Here is a 15,778-nt window from a genome sequence, read left to right as displayed (position 1 = left end):
CGGTGTGGCTGGGCCTGTCCGGCACGGGGCTCGGTCTGGGGCCGAGTCCGCACCACGCTCAGGAGGCCTGTCAGGCCTGACCGGGGACTCGGCGCCCAGGCCCGTGGGGGGAGGCGTGTGCGGGGCCCTCCCTCGCTCTGGCCCTTGGGGGCCCAGCACACAGCATGTCTCTGAGGTGCCTCCGTGATCCCGTGGGGAGGGCTGAGCCACAGGCGTCTGGGGGAGTCGGGGCGCCTGCCCCCCGCCCGAGGCCACCGGGCGCTGATGCGTGTCCCCTGCAGGGCCTGGGCATCGGACGGGCGTCCCTGTCCGCCTTTGGTTTCGTGGGGGCCGCCCTGGAGATCATCTTGATTTTGTATCCTTTGGGGGCGTGTGGGCGGGGCGGGGCCTGTCCTCGCCGTGGCCCTTGACCTGGCGGCTACCTGATGGTGTCCTCAGTGGTCGGCTTCTACAGCCTCCGCGTCTTCGGCAGCTTTGTGCCCAGGAAGGACGACACGACCATGACCAAGGTGAGGCCTCGGCTGTCCCGGCCGCACGCGAGTCTGCTCCCCGCGGGGCGGGGTCTCCCGGCGCCCTCGGCAGGCGTAGAGCAGTAGGTGTCGGGAGGCCGGGCGGGCCGAGGGCCCCGAGTTGCTGCCTTGCCGCTGGGTTCAGGCGCCGCGTGGAGGTGAGGCGGCTGCCCCGAGGCTTCCGCGAGACTCAGTGCTCACGAGCGCCATCCTGAGGGGACGCCCGGCACGGCGGCACCCGTGTCCCCACCTTACCGCTGGGCGACCATCCTTCCCCTGTCCCTGCAGATCATCGGGAACTGCGTGTCCACCCTGGTGCTCAGCTCCGCACTGCCCGTGATGTCCAGGACCCTGGGTGAGTCACGGTGGGTCGCTGCCGCCCGGGGCCCCCTGCCACCGTCCGGCCCTCGGGAGCTGTAGGCTGAGTCCCTGGGCCGGGTGCCCCAGACCACCCTTGCGAGCTGCTCAGTCTCCGGGCAGGAAACTCTGCAGACGCTGCGGCGAAATGTCTGAAGAAAGTAGAACCGACTCTCGGAATAGGAATGATGTTAGTGATAGGATTTGGCGTCTGGATTAAACACTAAAAGTCTGTGAGCTTTCGGTGAGGCTGCCCTGCCTTTGGGAAAGGGTCACCACTGTTGACCCCCACCCGGACCCCGCCGCACCAAGTCCTGCACACCAGGAAGGACAGCTTGTTCCTTCCTCCTGTGTCCCCCCATGTTGTCTGAGCGTTTGCGCTCTCTTCACCGCTGGGTAGACGCGGTTCTGGGCCTTCCCGCCCGCGAGGGCGCGGCTGCTGCTGCTCGGTGTCCTGTGCGCTGGTCAGGATTCCCTCAGGCTTGGCGCCCGGCGTGCTCACGGCTGACCTGGCCGCTCCTGATGAGACGGCCCTGAGTCCCGTCCGTCCCCCTCGGCCAGCTAGGCTGCGGGCTGGGCCTTCCCGGCCGCTCTCCCAGAGAAGCCCGGGCTGCAGGGAGACGCGCGCCTCAGTGCGAGCGGGTGATCCGGGCACGACGCGCCTCCGTTGCTCAGTCTCCCCTTTGTGCTGCCCGGCCTCTTTGTCCTGACAGCTGCAGCGGGCGCTAAGCTGGACAGCCCCGACAGCCCCTTTGCTGACCTGATGTGTAGCTGAGTGTTTCCTCGGCATTAGCACAGCCGAGAAGTAATTTCCCTAAGATGCAGACGCTCCGCCGTTTCCTTTCTCGTTTCTGAGCCTCCGTGCGCGCTGCGAAGATTAGTCCTTAATAGTATGATATGCTGATTTTATGAAAGAAAATTACATGCTGCGTATAGTTTTAATACAAAGAAAACATTAATGTCAAAATTTACTTTTTGAAGATCAACAAATTAAATTCCCGAGCCGTTTGCCATAGAGATAAATAAAAGGAAGAAAAAGCAAGATGAACAATTAGAATGCGGCTAACAAATGCCTGGGCCCAGCTGTTCAAACAGGATTACGGGGCGCATTAGGGTACAGTGGACCTGGGGGCTCGCCGAGCGCCCACACGCCCTGCGTGCCGTGTTCTGCCCAGCGGCAGTGAATAGATGAAAAGAAAGAAATACGCTAAACAGATTCATAGAGGCCTTTCACAGTATTGAAAAAGCACATTTCTGGACCGAAAGAAAAGCTTCGGTTTAGTATTATGGGACATGCAAACTGTTGAGTTGCTCGTAACTCCCCTGTCAGCTCTTTAGAGTCGGGCCTTTGATTCTGAGAAGGCCGAGGGCAGAGAACGGTCCTGGGCCGGGCCCTGGGAACGTGGGCTGTGGTGCCCCGGCAGCGGGCTCAGGGCTGCGCTCAGGGCACGCCCCGGGCTCCTCCGGGCGCTGGAGCCGCAGTGGTGGGCGAGGGCCCCGCGCTCTGCCGAGGGAGCCGGGCCCCAGGGCCCCGTCCCCTGCCGGGCTGCCGACTCCCGCACCAGCTCCTGCTGACTCTTCGGGAAAATGCCTTTTAAACATATTTTTTAAGTCGAATCACCATGAATTGCCGAGTTAGAGCACTCACGGCTGAGTTTCAGGACCCCGTGCTCCAGCTCCGAGACCCCCCGCCTTGTCCCAGCCTCCCCTCTCGCTCGGCCTGGCTGGCACACGCCCCTTCTTCGTCCCAAGGCACCGCGACTGAAGGCGCATCGTGCGGCCCCCTTCGCACCCTGCTCCCCCTGTCGGACTCTGTCCCTTCCCTGGGGCCTTTAGACCCCCTGGAGGGACTCGCGGCCGCCAGAGCGTTCTCTCAGGCACACGGAACCTGTGCTCTGGGGCCGAGGGGCTTCGGGACACCCCAGGCCCACACCCTGTCCTCGGGGTCCCTGGCACCCACACACAGCATGGGGCCAGGCCGAGGGGCCTGTGCGCCCTCGGGCTGGCCCTGGCCTCTGGAGACTGGGGTGGTGCAGGGGGACGCCGTGTGCTGCCTCCACGTCCAGGGCTCACCTGGCCGCGCCCACGTCTGGGCCCCTGAGCTCCCAGGAGCCTCCTGTCTCACGTGAGACTAGGGGACCTGGCAACACGATTTGCATTAAAAAATTATTTTGGGGGGGTCACACCCGGCGATGCTCAGGGGTTACTCCTGGCTCTGCACTCAGGAATTACTCCTGGCGGTGCTTGGGGGACCATATGGGATGCTGGGAATCGAACCCAGGTCGGTTGCATGCAAGGCAAACGCCCTACCCGCTGTGCTATTGCTCAGCCCTAAATTTTTTTTTTTGATTACTTTTTTATCCCCAAGTTCTTTCTGTAAATTATAAGCCACACAGGACCCACATGCAGATTTTAAAAACATGCTTAGAGCATTCGAACCTCTTGTTCTCCCAGACAAGCTGGAACTTCTCTTCGTCCCTTTCGTGTCCTCCGTGATGCGTGGGTCACTGTCTCTTGCCCGAGGAGGGGTCTCTGCCGGCTCTCACATGCCCCCGCCCTGCCTTTCCCTCCAGCTCTCGACCAGACGCACGTCAGTGGTGTTAGAAAAGACGCGTGTTACAGTCTAGTTCTGCATCATGATCGGGTGTGTGAGAGGCGTGGGCACATGTGCCCCGCAGAGGGTGCACGTGGCATGTTAGGGTGCTACAAAGTCCAGACCACACACCCCGCAGCAGAGATGTGCAGTGGTGAGGTCACCTGTGGGTGCGGTGACGCCTGTTCTGAGCAGTACTGTGTGTCTGCTGGGGAGAGGCCCAGGGGTCACTGCTGGCTCTGTCCCCAGGGGTCACCCTGGTGGTGCTTGGGGTGCCGTGGGCAGGCGTGTGTGTGTGTGTGTGTGTGTGTGTGTGTGTGTGTGCCCACGGGAGCCCATGTGCCCACCCCACGGCCGAGCCCCTCGGCCCCAACCCCTGCCCACAGGCCCGTATGTGCAGGGGTAGCGACAGGAGCAGGGCGGCCCCGCTCACCTGGCGGCTGCTCACTGGCCCATGGGCTGCCCATGCCCCTGGGGCCCGGCCCACGCCGTCACCCCATGCCTCCCACCCCCCCGCCCCCACACGGTAGCAGTTGAGCCCTCAGACTGTCGCCACCCACCCCAGGCGCCTGCCTGCCCCTTGTCGTGGTCGGGGTGAATCTCACACGTAACTGACTTTTTTAAATTTAATTTTGTTTTTATAAAGTTGTTCACAATAATTTGTCACATTGAATATTCCAACACCGATCTCACCACCATTACACCTTCCCACCACCGTATTTAGAATATTTCCACTCTCCCCCAGGCCTGCCCCCAAAGCAGGGCCTGAATAATTTATTTTGTGTTGCTTGTTATGAATAATCTGCTAAAAATGATCCAGGAAAGTTTTCTTAGAGGAAAGTGTGTGAAGATTGTTGTGTCTCACCCAAGAGCCATCGAGCCCTGTATGAGAGATTACTAACATGCTTTGCAGGTTGAGCCTGTGTGCGTGTATTTAACCTTGAGATGGGTCACCTTCTACTTTACACCCATCAGATGTGGTGTGCTACCCTTAGTACCTCATGGCGCAGAGTCTCTGTGGCCACACACTGCGGGAACTCTGAAATTTTAAGCAAGGTGATACAGCTGGAGTTAACTTTTGACCGGATGGTGACTTTGCAGTCCGGAGCATCCCTGCAGCGCGTTGCTCTCCTCCGAGATGTGCACTTGTGAGTGTCTGGGTCGTGGCTGTTACTGAGTTCATGCGACGCCAGAGGCAATGCGTGGGCGTGACTGCCAGGCTCCCAGGAGCACAGGGAGATGGGGGAGGTCGCCCATCCCCCATCCGAATTCACAATTAGGAGTAAACTTCCCCCCATTCTTATAGTTTGTTTTTATTTCAGTCACTTAAGTGATTGATCGATTCTTTCATACCTGGTAACTATGGCTGCCCCCTGTGATTTATCAGTCTCAATCTTTGGATTTTAATATTGCAGCCACCGACACTGGGTATGTGGGCTTATTTGGGGGCCACACCCAGCGGTGCTCAGGGCTCACTCCTGGCAGTGCCGGGGGTCAGTGACCCCCCTTACTAGTGTTCTGGCCCCTACGTTGCATTTTTAAAAGGTCCCAATTTATTTCCTTCTTGGTCATTTCCAGTATCCCTTTGTTCTGTTACTTGAAAAGTTGGACACATGTGACTGCCACAGTCCCTCTGTGCTGGGGCAGCTCTGTGCCACACGTTTCCTCGGGATAGAATCGGGGGGGGGGGTGTCTGTGTGTGTGTGACTCTGCTGCACCTTCCCCAGGATGGACTCTCTCAGTGTGTGTGTGTGTGTGTGTGTGTGTGACTCTGCTGCACCTTCCCCGGCATGGACTCTCTCAGTGTGTGTGTGTGTGTGTGTGTGTGTGTGTGGGAAATGTCTGGATTTTACCTTATTGTTCTTTTTTCTCAGATATGTTTGCTGGGTATAGTATTTTAGATTGGGTTACTTTTAGGGTTTTATAAAATGTTCATGAAAAATGATCTAGTCCCTGAAGCTCCATTTGCTCTCAATGGAACGAACATCTCCGAATGCAGCAGCTATGTGTACCTGGGTCGAGAAATCAACATGAGGAATGACTTGGTGCCAGAACTGCGCAGGAGGAAGAGAGCAGCATGGAACACCTTCAAGAGTGTTGAAGAGGTGGTTAAGAGAAAGAAGAACCTCCGACTCCGGGCACAACTTTTCGATTCCACCGTTCTTCCTGCACTAACATATGCCTCAGAGACCTGGGCCCTACACAAGCAGGATGAGAATGCTATTAGGGTCTCCCAAAGAGGAATCGAAAGAGCTATGCGGGGAATATCATGTCTCACTCAAGTGAGAGAAGGAATCTGGAGTTCTGACCTCTGTTGACGGCCAAGAATCAGAGATGCTGTCTCGTTTGCCAAGGCATCAAAAATCAGATGGGCCGGTCATGTAATGCGATTCAGAGACAACTGCTGGACTAGAGCTGTTACCGACAAGATTCCACGGGACGTCAGAAGACCTCGTGGCCGCCCACCAACTAGATGGTCAGATTTCTTTGTCAAATCCCTGAATGAATGATTTGAGGCTCTTCCTGTTCCTGGAGCAAGCGGATATCATTGGGCTGTACTAGCACACGACGGGGACAAATGGAGACATTACTGGCGCCCACTCGAGCAAATCGAAGATCAACGGGACTACAAGTGATACAAGTGATAAATTGTCCATTTTTATTGTTTTATACTCCAGTTAGTGAGCATTTCATGCATCCATTGTTGCAATACCTCCGCCCTAGGGGCACCCCCGCCCCGCCCCGCGCCCAGTGAGCCCACCTGTGTAGACAGACGTCGTCAGATGCCTGTGGCCCTTGCTGGTGTCCTTACACCCACATGAGAGAGGCCTTTATCTTTGTTGAGAGGTGGTGACAACATGGAGGTGGTGACAACATGTGGAAGCTGAACCTCTGAAATTCCGCAACATTGTATCAATGATAAGGTAATAGGAATTTAAAAAAACTATTTTTACTGATATGTAAATTAAACAAGCAATATAATGAATAATTCTTTGCTAATTCACTTTAAAATTTACACAAAATAGAATGAGGATACTTTGAAAAATTTAAAGGAACATCTGAACAGACCTCTAAAAAGTGTAAAACTATGTTCCATCCTAAAAAGGTCATGTTGGTTTCGTGCTAGGAAATGTCGTACATGATGCGTGAGTATCTGCATTAATAAGGGAAAAGATCTCTACAGGAAAAGCACCTGATAGGTGCAGAAAGCGCCTTGGGAACGCGTGAGGCATTGTTGAGTGAGTCTGGCCTGCACAGACCCCCTGATGGCGGAGGCCCCGCCCGGGCAAGGCATGGGGGTCTCTGGCCTTTGAGAAGCCCCTTTCAGGCTTCCCTGGGCTGCAGCCGGCGGGCGATGCTCTGGGGTGCCCTGCCCCGCGCCCTGTGCCCCGGTGCCCGTGGGTGGGTCCTGGCTGGGGGTTGCTGCTCTCAGAATTCCGTCTCTGGGCTCGGCTCCCGTTGCTCTGACGCTGACGCTATTGGGGTGTTTTCCGGGGCCTCACTGGGGCCGCGGCCCCTCGGTCTGGGCCTCAGCCCCGGGGTTGTGTGTCTGAGAGCAGGTGCCGCTTCGTCAGGGAGGGGGGGTTCTCCCTGGCACGGCCCCTCACTGGGGGTCGCCGGCCTGTAGGGGGGCCCCGACCCCTCTGGGGTCCAGCTGCTGCCGGGGGACCTGACGTCTCTAAGAAGCGCATAGATGCGGGAGACAGACTAGCCCTACTCCGAGGACAGTGCTCCCGCAGCTCATCCTAGTCGTGAAACACCCTGCGTGTCGGCGCACGTGGCATTCCCCCTCTGTGGAGTGTCGCTTCCCGTAAGTGTGTCAGCCCTGCTGCGAGTCGCGAGCGTCCGTGTCCCTGACTCAGGAGCCGCCCTCGGTCCCGGGTCCAGGCGTTGCAGACAGCTGCACACGGGGCGGGGTCATCCTGGGGTGCTGCTCGCTCTCCTCCCACGCCCCGCGTCCCCTGGAGCTGGCCGTCCCTCCCGGCTGCCCCCCCGCCCTCTTCACTCCTGCTTTCCTCCTTCCTGCCCCCTCGCCCCACCCCTGCTCTGCCGGTGTGCAGAGCTGTCGCGCTCACTCACCCCTGCGCGGCCACCCCCGCCCCGCCTGGCACCTGTTGCTCTTGTCCTCCCCTCTCGGGGCGCTGCCCGCGTGGCGGGTGAGTGGTCCGGGGCGGGCGAGCCCTGGCCTGGGGCCGGCCCCGGGCCCGTTCTCCTGGGACGTCGTCCTGTGGCTGGTCGCCCTCCGTCTCCTGAGAGGCGTCTCCGTGGCGGCTCCCGGGCGTGGCTCGCTCCTGTGGCTCCCTTGCTGCTGTCCGTCCGTCCTCTTCACGGCGTCCGTCCTTCCGCTCTGCAGTGTTGCGCCCTCCTGGCCCCGCCTGCTTTCCCGGCTTCCTGTGGACCATGCTGTCGGGCCGTGGCTGGCTCCCGCCCCACGCCCCTCTCCCGGAGCCCAGGCGTCCGGTGGAGTGCCCGACCTGAGAGTGTCGTGGGGCCCGTGGGCAGCCCTGGGGGCCCCCTTGCTGTCGCCCAGGCCTGGGACGTGGCTGAGCCTTCCGCCCCCGGCCCCACTCCTCATCCCCGCCTCGCCCCTGCCCCGGACCCTGGCCTGCCCCCTCCAGTGACCAAGGAACCCGCCTGCCTGCAGAGCCTGGCCAGAGCCTCGGCCCTGCCGTCCCCGCCGTGGACCCTTGAGGGCCGGTGCAGGCTTTGCTTTCCAGCGGGTGAAGCGATTAGGAGCAAGTCAGTTGAGTCTCCGCGTTAATGCTATTCCGAAGTGATTCTACGTTCTATTACTCTGCCCTGAAAAATCCCTTGCTTCAGGCCCGTCTGTGTAAATGCTGGTTCCGGAGCAGGTGGCTGCCGGCCAGGGTGCTCACTGCAGGTGCTGGGGTGAAGCCCCGGGGTGAGGAGGGCGGGGGGGAGGCGGACCCGCCTCGGGCCCAGCCTCGGAAGGCTGCGTGGCCTCCTGGCCGGGCACAGACAGCACCTGCCCGGCCTGGACTGGCCCAGGAGCACGGCGCCAAGTCCTTTCACAGGGAAGGGCCGTTTGTCCCTCCGCTCCTTCACAGGGGCGGGCGGGAGGGACATCGCTCCAGAGGTGGGCCTGGCCGTGCCACTGGGCTGGGCTGGACGGTGCCAGAGCGTCAGGCCTCTCATAGGCCCCGGGAAGCTTTCCGCTCGCACACGTGTCAGTTCCCCCGCGGGTGACCTTTGTGACATTCAGCAGTGTGTGTGTGTGTGTGTGTGTGTATACATGTGCGTGTGTGTATGTGTGTGTGTAAGGAGCCCCTGGCAGGGGATGCGGCCGCCCATGTGTGAGGCCCAGCACCCCCCAACTTCCCTGGGCTCCGTGGGCGGGAGCCCCAAGGGTCGCTGGCTCAGGCCGCCTGTTGGGGGCGCCGTTTGCGAGGCCGTGCTGAGGTGCGTCCCCACTGGCCCACGCTCAGGTTCCGCCCGCCTCCAGGGCAGGGCAGCCGGGCAGCTTCCGACGGACTCACACGCGAGACCTCAGGGCGATGCCGTGCTCACCGGCCGGGCCGGGCTCGGGGCACTGGTGCGAGGGTGCGTCCCTCAGCACGTTTGGGTGACGGGGTTCCGTGTCGGGGCCCGCCTGGCCGTCCCGGCCAACTGACAGTGCTCGGAGCCCGTGTCTGCGGCCGTCCTGAGGCTGGGCGGCCGGGGCTGTGTCCCGGGGGGCGGGGGCCGATCCCAGCCTCAGGCGGCCTCTCCTGCCGCAGGAATCACGCGCTTCGACCTGCTGGGCGACTTCGGGAGGTTCAACTGGCTGGGGAACTTCTACATCGTGCTGGCCTACAACCTGCTCTTCGCCGTCGTCACCACGCTCTGCCTCGTGCGCAAGTTCACCTCCGCCATGCGCGAGGAGCTGCTCCGCGCCCTGGGTAGGCAGTGCCCGGCCCCCCGCCCCGCCCCACTCCCAGCCCCAGCCCCAGCCCTAGCCCCAGCCCCAGCCCCAGCGGGCTCCCCGGGCGGGCTGGCGCTGGACACCCCTCTCCTCACTCACGTCCACCTGCCCCGCCCCGCCCACACCCTCCCTGCCCAGGGTCCTCCCCGCCCAGAGTCCTCCCTGCCCACATCCTCCCCGCCCAGGGTCCTCCCCGCCACGCCCTCCCCGCCCACGTCCTCCCCGCCCAGGGTCCTCCCCGCCACGCCCTCCCTGCCCACGTCCTCCCCGCCCAGGGTCCTCCCCGCCACGCCCTCCCCGCCCACGTCTTCCCCGCCCAGGGTCCTCCCCGCCCAGGGTCCTCCCCGCCACGCCCTCCCCGCCACGCCCTCCCCGCACACGTCCTCCCTGCCCAGGGTCCTCCCCACCCATGTCCTCCACACCCATGTCCTCCCCGCCCAGGGCCCTCCCGGCCCAGGGTCCTCCCCGCCCAGGGCCCTCCCGGCCCAGGGTCCTCCCTGCCCAGGGTCCTACCCGCCCAGGGTCGTCCCCGCCCAGGGTCCTCCCCGCCACGCCCTCCCCGCCCATGTCCTCCCCGCCCACATCCTCCCCGCCCAGGGTCCTCCCTGCCCAGGGTCCTCCCCGCCCACGTCCTCCCCGCCCAGGGTCCTCCCCACCCATGTCCTCCCCGCCCAGCGTCATCCCTGCCCAGGGTCCTCCCCACCCACACCCTCCCCGCCCACGTCCTCCCTGCCCAGGGTCCTCCCCACCCATGTCCTCCCCGCCTAGGGTCCTCCCTGCCCAGGGTCCTCCCCCACCCACGCCCTCCCCGCCCAGGGTCCTCCCCACCCAGGGTCCTCCCCCACCCACGCCCTCCCTGCCCAGGGTCCTCCCCGCCCAGGGTCCTCCCCGCCACGCCCTCCCCGCCCATGTCCTCCCCGCCCACATCCTCCCCGCTCAGGGTCCTCCCCGCCCAGGGTCCTCCCCCACCCAGGGTCCTCCCCACCCACGTCCTCCCCGCCCAGGGTCCTCCCCGCCACGCCCTCCCCGCCCACGTCCTCCCCGCCCAGGGTCCTCCCTGCCCAGGGTCCTCCCCGCCCACGTCCTCCCCGCCCAGGGTCCTCCCCACCCATGTCCTCCCCGCCCAGGGTCCTCCCTGCCCAGGGTCCTCCCCACCCACACCCTCCCCGCCCACATCCTCCCTGCCCAGGGTCCTCCCCACCCATGCCCTCCCCGCCCAGGGTCCTCCCCGTCCAGGGTCCTCCCCGCCACGCCTTCCCCGCCCACATCCTCCCCGCCCAGGGTCCTCCCCGCCCAGGGTCCTCCCCCACCCAGGGTCCTCCCCACCCACGTCCTCCCTGCCCAGGGTCCTCCCCACCCACACCCTCCCCGCCCACGTCCTCCCCGCCCAGGGTCCTCCCCCACCCAGTGTCCTCCCCACCCACATCCTCCCTGCCCAGGGTCCTCCCCACCCACACCCTCCCCGCCCACGTCCTCCCCGCCCAGGGTCCTCCCCACCCATGTCCTCCCCGCCCAGGGTCCTCCCTGCCCAGGGTCCTCCCCCACCCACGCCCTCCCCGCCCAGGGTCCTCCCCACCCAGGGTCCTCCCCCACCCACGCCCTCCCCGCCCAGGGTCCTCCCCCACCCAGGGTCCTCCCCACCCACGTCCTCCCTGCCCAGGGTCCTCCCCACCCACACCTTCCCCGCCCAGGGCCCTCCCCGCCCAGGGTCCTCCCCGCCCAGGGTCCTCCCCCACCCACGCCCTCCCCGCCCAGTGTCCTCCCCCACCCAGGGTCCTCCCCACCCATGTCTTCCCCGCCCAGTGTCCTCCCCACCCAGGGTCCTCCTCCACCCAAGGTCCTCCTCCACCCAGGGTTCTCCCCGCCCAGGGTCTTCCCCGCCCAGGGTCCTCTCCGCCCAGGGTCCACCCCTGCCCACGTCCTCCCCCACTCAGGGTCCTCCCCACCCAGGGTCCTCCCCGCCCAGGGTCCTCCCAGCCCAGGTTCCTCCCCGCCCAGGGTCCTCCCCACCCAGGGTCCTCCTCCACCCAGTGTCCTCCTCCACCCAGGGTCCTCCCCGCCCAGGGTCCTCCCAGACCAGGGTCCTCCCCCACCCAGGGTCCTCCCCCACCCAGGGCCCTCCCCACCCAGGGTCCTCCCCCACCCAGGGTCCTCCCCGACCCAGGGTCCTCCCCGCCCAGGGTCCTCTCCACCCAGGGCCATCCCCGCCCAGGTCTGCCCCGCCCTGGGTCCTCCCCTGCCAAGGGTCCTCCTCCACCCACGTCCTCCCCCGCCCAGGGTCCTCCCCCACCCAGGGTCCTCCCTGCCCAGGGTCCTCCCCGCCCACGTCCTCCCCGCCCAAGGTCCTCCCCGCCCAGGGCCCTCCCCGCCCACGCCCTCCCCGCCCAGGGTCCTCCCCGCCCAGGGTCCTCACCGCCCAGGGTTCTCCCCGCCCAGGGTCCTCCCCGCCCAGGGCCCTTCCCGCCCAGGGTCCTTCCCGCCCAGGGTCCTCCCCGCCCAGGGTCCTCCCCCACCCAGGGTCCTCCCCGCCCAGGGTCCTCCCCCACCCAGGGTCCTCCCTGCCCAGGGTCCTCCCCGCTCAGGGTCCTCCCCGCCCAGGGTCCGGCCTTGCGGCTCCCCCTCCCTCTGCTGCCCGGGCTCAGTGTCTCCATTGGCTGATCTGGTGACTCCCTGACTCCTCCCTGTGCTCAGGGCTGTGTCCCTGTCCCTGCTGTCACTCACGCGTGGCACTCACTCCTCCCTGTTCCCTGGGGTGCGGTTCCCCGGGCACTCCGGTCCCGAGTGGCCCTCCCGGGTCCGGCCCATGTCCCCTCCCCGCCGCAGTGTCCACGCTTCTGTGCTGGCCCTTCATTCTGGTCAGCCTGAAGGCTGCAGCATGAGGCTCCCCTGGCGCTGTGGTGACCCCCAGGGTCAGTGAGCTGTGGCTTTGGTCCCAGCCTGGCCGTCTGTGACCCGGAGCCTGCAGGACAGGCCCCGGGCCCCGGGCGAGGAGCTGCCCCACGAGGAGAGCTGACGGCTCGTGCCTCGGGGCAGGCCAGCTCCTGTGGCCCCTCCGTGGCCCCTCCGCTGCTTCCTGTGTCCTGTGCTTGCCCCACCCTGGACGGAAGCTTGTCCCCAGGGCCAGGCCGGAGTTGAGCTGGGTCCCCTCCCCCCGCCCTCCCCAGCAGGCTCAGCGCGGGGTGAAGTTGGGAAACTTGGTCCCTGGTTGGATTCGAGCAGGATTTCCCGGGGGCTCCAGGATCCTGGGGCCGTGGGAGGAAATTGGCAAACAGGGGCCACGGCAAGATGGGCCGCAGGAATGACACGCGCCAGAGGGGCGCGATCAGAGAAGGCAGCTGTGACAGGCAGCCACCTGGTTTCTGGGGCTTCGTGGGAGAAATTCCTTTTCTGAGGTTTCGGGGTGACATGAGAGAGCTGTACCTCACTGAAACGAATTCCTCAGCCCTCAGCGGGGTGCTGCAGGCATGACCCGACTCGCTGTGCCAGCTGCAGCTCCGGGCGCCTCTGTGTCAGAGCCTCATGGCCCTGAGGTGACACGTGTGACGTGGCTGGGAGGGCCTGTGTGGCCGAGGTGACACGTGTGACGTGTCTGGGAGGGCCCATGTGGCCCTGAGGTGACACACGTGTGTGACGTGGCCGGGAGGGCCCGTGTGGCCCTGAGGTGACACACGTGTGTGACCCTGAGGTGACACGTGATGTGGTCCGGCAGGCCTGTACCTTTTCCACCTGCCTGTCCCCTGCCCCTCACCTGTCCCCTGCCCCACGCTTGCCCTGCCGTGCACTGACTGAGCACTTCTCCCTGCTTGGCAGGACTCCACAAACTGCAGTTCTCAAACCCTGCCCGGGACTCGGACACCTCCAAGCCTGCAGCCAACGGGCACCAGAAAGCCTTGTGAGGTGGCCCCGTGCCCCAGGCGGGGGGCCGCCTCCGTCCGCGTCACCTCCCTGCTCCTCTGCCCAGGCTGCGACAGTGCCCCGGAGCAGCAGGGCCTGAGCTCTGGGGCCTCCCTGCCGAGGGCTGCCCAGGCCCCTCTTCTCAGCCACGAGGACCCCGTGTTTCCGGGGCGGCCCGGGGCCGCATCTGCTGTGCGGGGGTCCCGACGCACGTGCGGCCATGTCAGGGAGGACACAGGAGTCCCCGCCTGCGAGGGCCCCGCTCGGAGACTGGGGGTGAGTGTCTGCCCTGAGGCCGTGGCCCGCCTGGAGCACTCCGGGTTTCTCGCCGCCGGCTGTCACGGAGCCCCGGGCCTGGCCTGCAGCCTCCTGACTTCCCTGCCCGCCGGCCGTGGGGTCCAGCAGGATGGTCGCAGGAAGCGGGGAAGGTGTGTCCATGCTCAGGCCCCCTGCAGCCCTGCAGCTGTCACGGCCTTCCGGCTCTGATGGCCTCTGACGGCCTGGCGGAACCTCGGGCTCGCGGGCGCTCCGGGCTGGCCGCCAGCCCTGCGGCGGTGTCCAGGGCAGCAGGCGGCCTGCCAGGTGGCCTCTGAGTCTGTGTGAGGGGCCGGTGCGCTCCGTGCGCGAGCTGTAGGCGGCCACTGCGGGGCGCTGCGGGACGCTGTGGGGGCGGCAACCGGCCGGCCGAGTGGACTCCACGCAGATAGCTTCCGCCCGGCGCCGTGTCCTGCTCCTGGCCGAGTGAGGAACGTTCCTGGGCTCAGCTCCTCGGCCTCACATCTGCAGACGGGAGCCGTCGGGGCCGGGAGCCGCCCTGGGGTCACTGACCGGGGGGGGGGGGGGGCGAGCAGAGGCGGGCAGGTCTGGGCACTGGGAGGGGCTCGGGCTCCCTGTGGCGGCAGCCCCTCCCATGAGCTTCCCACCTGGGGAAAGTGGCTGGGGGTCCTGGAAGCCCCTTCAGGCACGGGCCGAAGGGGGTGGGGGTGGGCTGTGCCCGCGGGCTCCAGGGCCCCGGGAGGTGGGGCTCTGCCCACGGCCTCGGAACTCAGCCGGTCAGGCTCTACGCTGGAACATTCCTGCTCACGTCCACACGCCGTTTCTGGTGGGGGGAGGGGGTGGGCTTCCTCTCAGCACAGGTGTGGGGGGACGGAGGGCCCTTCCATGGCTGGGGTCGCCGCTGCTGCTCCCGTCCCGACACGCCCTGGGGGACTGGCCACGGGCCCGTTCGCTGTCCCCCTTTTACAGACGTGGCCCTGGCTGAGGCTCTTGCTCACTGTCGGGTTAGGGTTGGGCCGGGCAGCTCTGCTCCGAGACCGTGGAGGGGCCCGGCTGTGGCTCCCAGGGCCACGTGCAGAGGGTCGGTGGCCTGTGCCAGGGCCCCTGACCCCTGCCCAGGTGGTGTCTACCCCAGGCCCTGCCCTGCCCGCCGGGCCAGGGAGCCGTGGCATCTGGCCAGAGCAGCAGCACTGCCGCCCCGCCCGGCCCGTGTCCCGCAGCCACACGGATGCACTGAGGGCGGCCTCGCCCGTGGCCCCCCGGGCCTGTCACTGAGCCACAGGGACGTGCTGTGGGCCCCTCGCCCACGCGCCGTCCATTCCAGTGTTGCGTTTGCTCGTTCCCAAGGGACACTTCCGAGTGTGACCTTTCCAATGTCTCCGACATTAAAGTTTTGCAAAAAGTGATTCCACGTCCTGGTAACAATTCGCGTGTGTTGTGTTTCTCGTCTGGCGGCCGGGGCCAGGGAGACGGAGCAGGTGAGGGGCCGTTCCACACGGGCCCACGTGGGCCTCTGACGCTTCCCCTGGACGGCCCCCACGCGCAGGCGGGCGGGCAGGCAGGTGCCAAGGGCCTGCACGAGGGAACCACGGCCCAAGTGTGGTGCCCGCTGGCTTCGCCGCTGCCTCCTGGCTCAGAGCTTCGGGGCCGAGCCCTTGGCGGGGCCGTGCACGCCGCCCGCCCGCCCGCCAGGACGGAGCCTGAAGCGGCCGCCCACCTCACGGGGCAGCCTGGAGCAGGTCCGAGACCACGGCTCAGCAGACACGGCCACTCGGCGCGACGCCCTCAGAGCTCTGTGGACACAAAGGTCAGTCACGCACACGCCCCTCAGAGCTTGGAGACAGGAGGGTCAGTGCAAGCGCGCATCAGCGCTCAGTGGACACGACGGTCAGCCAGACGGTCAGTGCTGACCCCCAGAGCTTGGAGACAGGAGGGTCAGTGCGAGCGCGCATCAGCGCCCAGTGGACACGACGGTCAGCCAGACGGTCAGTGCTGGCCCCCCAGAGCTCTGCAGACAGGAAGGTCAGTGCGCTCTCCCCTCAGAGCTCAGTGGACAGACACAAAGGTCAGTCAGAGTGCACGCCCCCTCAGAGCTTGGACAGGAAGGCCCAGGCGAGCGCCCATCAGAGCTCAGTGGACGCGACAGTCAGTCAGCGTGCTTGCCCCTCAGAACTCTGATTGACCCCCAGCCCCGACCCATCGGGGTTCTGATTCCCCCTTCCCTGC

The 15,778-nt window shown here is 65.3% G+C and overlaps 1 protein-coding gene across 3 annotated transcripts in view; it reads left to right on the top strand.

Annotated features, from left to right (window-relative positions):
• The window catches only part of LMBR1 (limb development membrane protein 1), a 61,553-nt gene extending 46,595 nt beyond the window's left edge, over positions 1-14,958 (top strand). For all 3 annotated transcript variants that reach the window (XM_055139982.1, XM_055139984.1, XM_055139985.1), the window contains 5 exons: positions 282-355; positions 419-509; positions 798-864; positions 9,198-9,359; positions 13,193-14,958. In XM_055139982.1, coding sequence (XP_054995957.1) covers positions 282-355; positions 419-509; positions 798-864; positions 9,198-9,359; positions 13,193-13,278 — 480 coding nt within the window. In that variant the 3' untranslated portion in view covers positions 13,279-14,958. The remainder of the gene's footprint in view (positions 1-281; positions 356-418; positions 510-797; positions 865-9,197; positions 9,360-13,192) is intronic.
• The last annotated feature ends 820 nt before the right edge of the window (positions 14,959-15,778 follow it).

This window comes from Sorex araneus, chromosome 1 (assembly GCF_027595985.1).
Source record: "Sorex araneus isolate mSorAra2 chromosome 1, mSorAra2.pri, whole genome shotgun sequence".
Taxonomy (NCBI): Eukaryota; Metazoa; Chordata; class Mammalia; order Eulipotyphla; family Soricidae; genus Sorex; species Sorex araneus.
Note: the sequence above shows the minus strand (reverse complement) of the source record. Positions and strands in the feature narration are given on the sequence as shown.